This window comes from Populus alba, chromosome 4 (assembly GCF_005239225.2).
Source record: "Populus alba chromosome 4, ASM523922v2, whole genome shotgun sequence".
Classification (NCBI taxonomy): Eukaryota; Viridiplantae; Streptophyta; class Magnoliopsida; order Malpighiales; family Salicaceae; genus Populus; species Populus alba.
The window spans coordinates 5708247-5716659 of NC_133287.1; the positions used below are offsets into that span (position 1 = coordinate 5708247).

At 30.2% G+C, this 8413-nt stretch overlaps 1 protein-coding gene across 1 annotated transcript; it reads right to left on the reverse strand.

Annotated features, from left to right (window-relative positions):
• Positions 1-6083: 6083 nt before the first annotated feature.
• Positions 6084-6955, reverse strand: LOC118063047 (uncharacterized). Its single transcript, XM_035076956.1, has one exon. The coding sequence runs from the start codon at positions 6830-6832 to the stop codon at positions 6125-6127; it is 708 nt and encodes a 235-aa protein (XP_034932847.1). The 5' UTR covers positions 6833-6955; the 3' UTR covers positions 6084-6124.
• Between the last annotated feature and the right edge of the window lie 1458 nt (positions 6956-8413).

The following is an 8413-nucleotide window of genomic DNA, read 5'->3' on the forward strand; positions in this document are numbered from 1 at the left end:
TTAAATTCACAAGTCATAACAATATTAGAATGAAATACCAAAACTAGAAAAACAATATTTGCTTGAATGGAAAGATATGTAATATGTTTGATCATTATAAAAATTATAAAAATTTAATGGAGACTTGCTGAACTGCTGGAGGAAACCAAAGAATACTCATAAATTAATTTAAATTGAAATTTAGATTTAGGAACAAGTTTAACCACGTTATGGTGATAAATTTGGATAGAAGTAGGGGTGAGAAAAAAAAACCAAAAAACCAATTAAATTGAGAAAACTGGAAAAAAATAATTGAAAAAATCGAACCGTAAAAAACCTGATTAAAATTTAGAAAAAAACCGACTGGTTTGGTTTTATAAGCCTGAAACCAAAAAAACCGAACCGAACCGAACCCAAACCGGAAAAAAAAACTAGAAAAAAAAAAAAGCCAAATCAGAAAAAACCGAGCCAAACTAGAAAAATCTGAGCCAACCGATCCAAACCAAAAAATCCAAGCTAAAATAGTTTGAACCAATTTTTGTCCTAAAAAATCAAACTGAATTAAATCAAAATTGATCGGTTTGAATTGATTTTGATTTAAAAAAAAAAAATTAGTTTGATATATATTTTTTAATAAAAACTAAACCGAACTAAAAGTTATCATCCTTAAATAAATAAAAGTATTTTAACCGTGATATGTTTGGAGGTTGAATGATTATTGTGGTTAGCTAATAGTAAATTATGTATGATTACTAGTTTTAAGTGTTTTTTTTTTTTTTTTAGGTTTTGAATATTAAATTCGATTAACATTAGATAGTGGATGTAAAAAGGCAGAATGAAAATATTAGATAATGTTAAAGGTAAAATTGATGGTGTAAGTACTGGTGACAGATAATGTTGATAAAGATATTTTTGTATTTAAACATACAAATTCAAATAATAAGTTGTTACTAACGGTTAGAAAATCATAATTGATTTCATTTCATATTTTATCGTATACAAAATATTACAATGCACAAATTCATAATTCAAAAATAGAAAAAAAAAACTTGAAATTCGAGATTTGATAAGGCTAACAAAATCATACATTGAGAATTTCTCTTATAATTAATTATTGTCTTCGAAGAGTCTCTTTAAATATTAAATTATTAGATTTTATAAGATTTGGTTGGCTGGAATCTATTATAAATAAAAATATAAATTTTCTTAATCCATGTTAACCTCACTATCTTTTTTTAAAAATGTTTTGTGGGGATATAAAAAGCAATTAAGAAAGCGTGCAATGGCTGAGCAATTGAAGCAAAAGAGTACCTCTGAAGATAGTATCGTCACCTCTTCATTTATTAATCGAGGAATACGTTGTCCCGAAGCAAGTTTGGAGTAATTTGCCCTAGTTGAGCAGCATTACTCTAGAGAATCTAAATCAACTATCGTTGGCATATTTCATTCTTTAGCATCCACTACTGTTAAGCTGTCACCTTCTATATCTTTTTTATTTTATTTTAATTTTTTTTTTAACATTCTTGCTTACAAAAATATTGAGATATATACGTAGACTAGTTGCATATATATAAACTAACTAAATCAAATAGGATCTTGGAACTATCTAGTTGATTTGGAGCATATATCTCTATTAATGGATCGGTTATCCATGTCAAAAGTCTTACTAAATTCTATAACTACTAATAGCTATATGATCACCATTTATAATTAAGTAGCAATTGAGATTGATCTAGAGACTCGGTCTAGTAAATAAACCTAAATCTCATCAGTGAATTACAGTAAACTGAATGTGATTTCATTGTGAATTACACTATGGGTTTACTCTCTACTGCACGTAGGGAAAGATAAATGATGTGCTAGGATCTCACGTTTAATTGATGTGTGAGAGGTTCTAAAAAATAAAAAAATAATAATTAGTATGTTGAGCTCTTTTAAAAAAAGTAATTAGTGTGCTGGACTCTTTCATTGATGAAACACTGTATACTGTGCATTATGGTGTGCTCGACTCTTTCATCGATGAAACATTATATATTGTGCATTGTATGAAAAACTACACTGTGTACTCTTAAATGCATGACTATTAATTGTATTGTTTAATTTGAAATGCATGTTGGGAAAGATAATTGGTAAGCTAGGATCTAACGTGTGATTGGTGTGTTGAGCTCTCACATGAATGACTGGCTTACTAGTTCGGGAGGCTCTAAAAAACTAATTGGTGTGCTAGTCTCTTTCATTGATGAACACTATATACTCTCAATTGCATGTTCTAAAAAATAGTTGGGTTGGCGACTTGAGACTCTAAAAAATAATTGATGTGTTGGGCTCTCACATGGATGTTATAAAAAAATAATTAGCATGTTAGCTTCATAGGCTCTAAAAAATAATTGGCGTGCTAGACTCTTAAAATCTAAATTGCCTTGAACGTTATACAAAATAACTAGCTTCCTAACTTGAGACTTTTATGTGCAAATTATAAAAAATAGTTTGTACTTTTTACACGCTTCCATGTGGTGTTGTCTTCGGTTAAAGATTAGGCTTCATCTCCTTTTCATTTCTCACTTCATTGTGGCATGGGAATGGGTATGCTATGCATTCAATTTTCTTTTGGCTCAGGTGCTCAATTTGTTGTTTTCTCGGGTGCTTCCTCATCTTGGCTGATGACTTTTTTTTTCCACATGTATTGTTATCTTTTAGGCATGTCGTCCTCTTATAGATGTGGCTTTGATATATCAAAGTTGGGGAGGAGAATTTTTTATTGTTTATTGTTTGTGGCTTGACTATTCTTTCATTTAAGGCTCTTCTACTACATGTAAACTTTCTTTTCCAAGGGCGTGGATTTTATATGTATGTGTGTGTGTGTGTGTTGGGGGGGGGGGTAGTGGACATGCCATCATAGTGCATTAAATGCACACTCGTTATCACATGCTAGGTGTTTCTATGATGGGTTAACATTCAGTTGGTGAATAATATTTTGGTTACCTTTCCAGTTTATTTTATTTTATTTTTCATGTTGTTGTTTTGTTAGGAATTGACTACAATTGAGTTTTACTTGCTCTATGGTTTCGTTGTCATTGGTATGTGGGTTATGTGGTATTCCCATGCATTTTTATTTGGGTATATGTTGACATGACTTTGTCCTTTGAGTTTATGTGGGAACCTTTGCAATTGATAGGTCATTGGCTTACAAGAAATTATATAAACTTTTTGGTGCTTTTTTTTTTTAATTGCTTGAGGTTGGGTTTTGACATTAATCGCTAATGTATTTCTCCAATGGTTATTGCAATTAAGGGGTTATTGGTCTATGAGGGGGGTTTACACAATTTTTTTTAATCCTTTTCCTTCGTTTTAGAAAAGATAGGAACCCTCTCTGCTATGGTCTTTGCTATTTTGATACTATTTTGAAATTGATTTGTTTATCTGCATCTTGAACCTTTGGTCATGCTGTTTTTTTCTTATGTTTTTTTTCCTTTATATTTTCAAGCACAACACTATTTTCTATTTTGTTTACTACTTTTAGCCTTTATTTATTCATTTGTTATGATGCTAACTTGCATTTTTTTTTTAGGTTGCAGTAATCTGTCAATATTTGTTGGTTACCTGTTGAGGGTTGCGGTGTATGGCTTCTCCTTCCCTCTTCCAGGTAGCTAAGATTGATATTTTTTTTTACACACCTCTTTCTTTTTTTATTGGTTCCCCTTGCCTTTTCAGCTCTTTAGCAAGGTCTCCTTGTTGTTAGTTAACTTTTAACAAGTTGTTTTAGTTTACGCTTTACTTAAACAGTTGATGTTAGCCTTTGCTCATTCGTTTAATATGATGCTGTTTTTATCTTTTTTTTTTTAAAATAAATTATTTAGGAAACCACCAGCATTGATTTGTTTTTCTCTTTCAATTTACAGGTTAGCCAAGTCTTAATTTTTTTTTATAAGCTCTTTGCCTTTTTTGGCTCATTTGTTTGATATGATGCTTTATTACCTTTTTTAAAAAAAAAAATTATATCTGCAAGAAACCACCAGCATTTGTTTGTTGTCTGCTGAAGCATGGAAAGCAGAGCTTCTCCTTCAATCTACAAGTTAGCCAAGTCTTTATTTTTTTTATAAGCTCTTTGCCTTTTTGGCTCCCCATGATTGCTAAATTAGTTCAAGGTTAGTTGACATTTTGCTAGCCTCACACACACACACACACACACACACACACACACACACATATATATATATATATATATATATATATATATATATATATATATATTATATATATATATATATATATATATATATATATTTGTTCTTCTTAGGATTATTTCTTACATTTATATAGTCTAATATGTTGAGATTGTTGTCTATTTAGATTTTATTTTTCAAAGTAAAATAAAAAATCATCTATAATAAAAACACCCTTTCCTAAGCTCGATGGAGAAAACATCTAAAACCCAACCTCTCATGCCTTAGCCATAAGCAACTGTCAACATTGTAAAGATTGAGAAAAAAAATATTCAAGGCCATTTCATCTATGATATGAACATTGTAGCTAAAATGTCGTGCAAAGACCAAGAGAACAATAAAATTATTCCATCCCATTAAGCAAAAACAAAAAGTTTTAATTTGAAAAAAAAAAATGAACCAATCGTATCTCAAAAGACATTAAACCAAGAATTTAAAAATCTAAAGACAGTAAGCCAAAAAAATCCAAAAAAGAAATCATGTTGGATAAAAACAAAAAAACAACCCCAAGAAAAAACAAAAAATGATTAAGCAGAACTAAAACAAAAAAAAAAAAACTACAAAATAAAATATTTTGAAAGTCATTTAGTAAGATAAACTTATTGCGTGAAACTAAACATGCACTAAACAATAAAAGAACAAAGAACACATCGAAATATAAAAGTTGCTGGATTTAATTGTTTTTGGGACATATTGCAAGAACAATGAAACAAAACAATAATAAAATCACCAGCAACAAACAACTTCAGCAAGCAAACAACTTATATAGCAAGATCATTCTTAAAAAATTATTGCTAATTGTCCTTAACATAACAATTAAGCTAGAAATGAACGAATATGCCAAGAATCCAATACTGGCAGCCAACTTATGCTTTAACAACAATCCAAAGCTCAACTAAACATTCCGAATAGAAAGATGGCCAAGCAAGGGAAAAGAAAGGAATTGAAAAACTCATTGATACTCAAACACTTAGGCAAGAAAGGCAGAACGAGAAATTGATTAGTGATAATAATGGCTTTGCATGGTTTGTCTATTAATTCATCAATCACAATGTTTACGTTTCTTAAAATGTTAATAAAGTGAGTTAGGCTTTCAATTATACTTCTTGCTATTCTTTTAACTGAGCTTATAAGATATATTTTCCAGAGAAATACAATAAAAGATAAAATTGCTAGTGTGCATATAATCTACACACCACTTGAATTTGCTCGTAGCAAAGCGCAGACAGTCAATCTAATTTTTTTAAAAAAAAAAAACAATCATTTTACAATATATTAATGATAATGATAATTCATTTATTTAGGTTTCTTTCACTTTATTAAGATTAGTTTGGTGACAAAAATTAGGATACATGATAAATTTTTGACAAGGAGAAATTATTTTAGTTGCAAGATCCTCTCAACTTTTGATGAGATCAAAATTTAGTGATCACGGATTCACGGGCTTCTCATATGGTCATACATTGGCAATTTGAATCGGTGTAATTTCATTATTTAAGATTTATTTAGGAGTTACGTGGCAGAACATGTCAAAATGGATTTTAAAAAAAAAATCGATGAAATTTTGTTAGCAACTTGCGTGAGCTCCTTTACAGGATGTTGAATTCTGGTGGGCGAGAAATGTCAAGTCGGGCATCTTATCTCATAATTCGACACGCGCTAACGTCCAGTCATGGATGATTTCTGAGATCTTTCCTAACCATAATCACCTCCGATTGATTGTCTCGAGAGAAAACCATCACCGAGGATGAAATCAGATTTGCAAATAAATTATTTTCCAAGTTAAAGAAGATTTCACCTTTGTTTACAATTGCAAACAAATGATGATAATTTTAGCTAAAATTAATAAAAATTCAACATTTTACAAAACACAAAAAATGATATTGAAAACAAAACCGTGAACCATTTATCTGAAATTTGCGTTATCTAACAGTTGAAGCAACGGTGTGTGCCCACCATCTAAGATTATCTTTCATGTCAATCTCGTTGCCCAAAGCAGGAATTCTCCAATTCATCAATGGTTCCTCTTTCCTCTTCTTTTCCAGAACTTCCCATGCTTCAGATAAATAAGGCCTACATACTGTAGGCTCATCAAGAATGGCTTCTTCCTCATCTTTTTTACCAAGTCTATGCAATCCTGGAATTATTGAAGCCAAGTTTGAATCTTTATCTTCTTCTGAGAAGACAAACCCCAAATCCATAAATCCTCTTAACTCTTCATATTCCAGTTCTGACAAGCTCTTGCTTGTCACTTTCTTTCCCTTTCTCCTCCTCGAAACTTTCTTTTTAGGTGACTCCAGAATATATACTCTCTCTGTTGGTGTTGAGTATTCTTCCTCTGTGACTTCTTTTCCTGAGAGGATGGTGTGGAGCTTTGGTGAGCGGAGAACTGAATCTGGAGAGAGAGAAAAGCCAGAAGTGAAGCTTGTTTTGGAGCACAGATCTTCACTCATAGACCTTGTGATGATTGTTGGCACTCTTGAGATCTCTGGTTTTGGAGCCTTTTCTTGATTTTCTTGATGTGGGTTTGTTTCTACACTGGACGATTTAGCCAAACTTGGTTGTTTCTTGAATATTTCCATCTCAAACCAGCACGAATCAAAGAGCTCAATAACTTCTGTTGCGTCCATTAATGGCGGCTATAGAGGAGAACAAGAAATAAAAAATCTAGAATTTGTATATGGGATGTTCTTCTATTTACTGGGTCTCAATATATATACAGGCTCCCTTTCACTAATAAATTGCCCTCGTGTTTTTCAAATGTTTTACCCAAAAACTAAAACTAAAACTAAAACAATAAATAGAATAACTGCACGTTTTCCACCAATGATATTCTTATTATAAAACTCATTTGTTTTATTCTTATTTTCCGAGTGAGTTGCTTTTCTCGGAAAGAAAAAGTAGTTGAGACGTGTTTGGGACGTGACTTTGCTTCAACACAAAGCAAAATGAAATTATTGAGTGTGGTGCAACATGAAATTGATTGTCTAGAGGATGCTAGATAATTGAAATCAGTTGTTGTTTATAATTGGGTGAATAAATTAATCAAATCATTTAAAATGCTTATAAAAAATAAATCTAGAAGAAACTCTTTTTGAACTTTCTCATGTTATTTCAATTAGAAAATAAAAATAAAAAACTGGTTTATTTTGATAATCAAAACTAAATTAAAAAACCAAATCAAGAAAACACATCATAAACTAAAGATTCATTCATAAGTTATAATAAATAAAATCAAAGTGTAGTAAGAAATAGTCAAACTAAAAAATAAAACTAATAAACATGATTCAATAATTATTCAATTGGGTTTGGTTTAAAAGTTCTTAAGAAATGATTATACTAACCCAAATAATAAACAATTTTAACCCATAGCCACCTCTATCTCATATTAATGATATGGCAACATTATGTTTGAAATGTGTCACATCTTCATCATTTAGCAATGGACATGATAGTAAAATTACATTACAAATAATTGTGATGCAACAAATTATTTAGTATCTTTTTTATTAATATAAATATTTGAATTAATCTGTGTGCACCTCAAATAATAAATAATTTTAACCTATAGTCACCATCTATCTCATATTGACGATGATGGCAACATTATGTTTGAAATGTGTCACATCTCCATCATTTAGCAATGGACATGATAGCAAAATTACATTATGAATAATTGTGATGCAACAAATTATTCAGTATTTTTTTATTAATTATACAAGCTTTAAAATTAACAACAATATAAGTCTTCAATGACTTTGAGATTCGTGAGACTCGAACTAATGATTTCTAAAAAGCAAAGTTAGAGTCTAACCAGTTAATTTACACTCATCAGGATTAATAAATTATTAAGTACTTTTTATATTCATATTATTGTATTTTTATTCAGCAAATAATGTATATCATGAAACTTAAATGAATATAACTCGGAATAATTGTTCTTCTAAAAGGTATTATTATTATTATTATTATTTAAGTAGCATATGCTAAACATGGTAGTTAATTTCAAGTCTTTAATCAATATAGTGGGGTGAAGGGAGAAGAAGAAATGATTAATTAAGGCAATTAAAAAGAAGTCAAATACGTGTCCAGGATAAGTACTCATTCAACATCAAAGCTGCGTCTCGTTTGATTCTGTGAGTATTGTTACAACACATGGTTTTATTTTTTATTTTTTTTATGATTCTCAGGGGCATTCTTGTGATTAAATG

Excerpts from the sequence above, each read along its gene's own strand:
- LOC118063047 (XM_035076956.1), bottom strand. The coding sequence starts at position 6,832 with ATGGACGCAACAGAAGTTATTGAGCTCTTTGATTCGTGCTGGTTTGAG.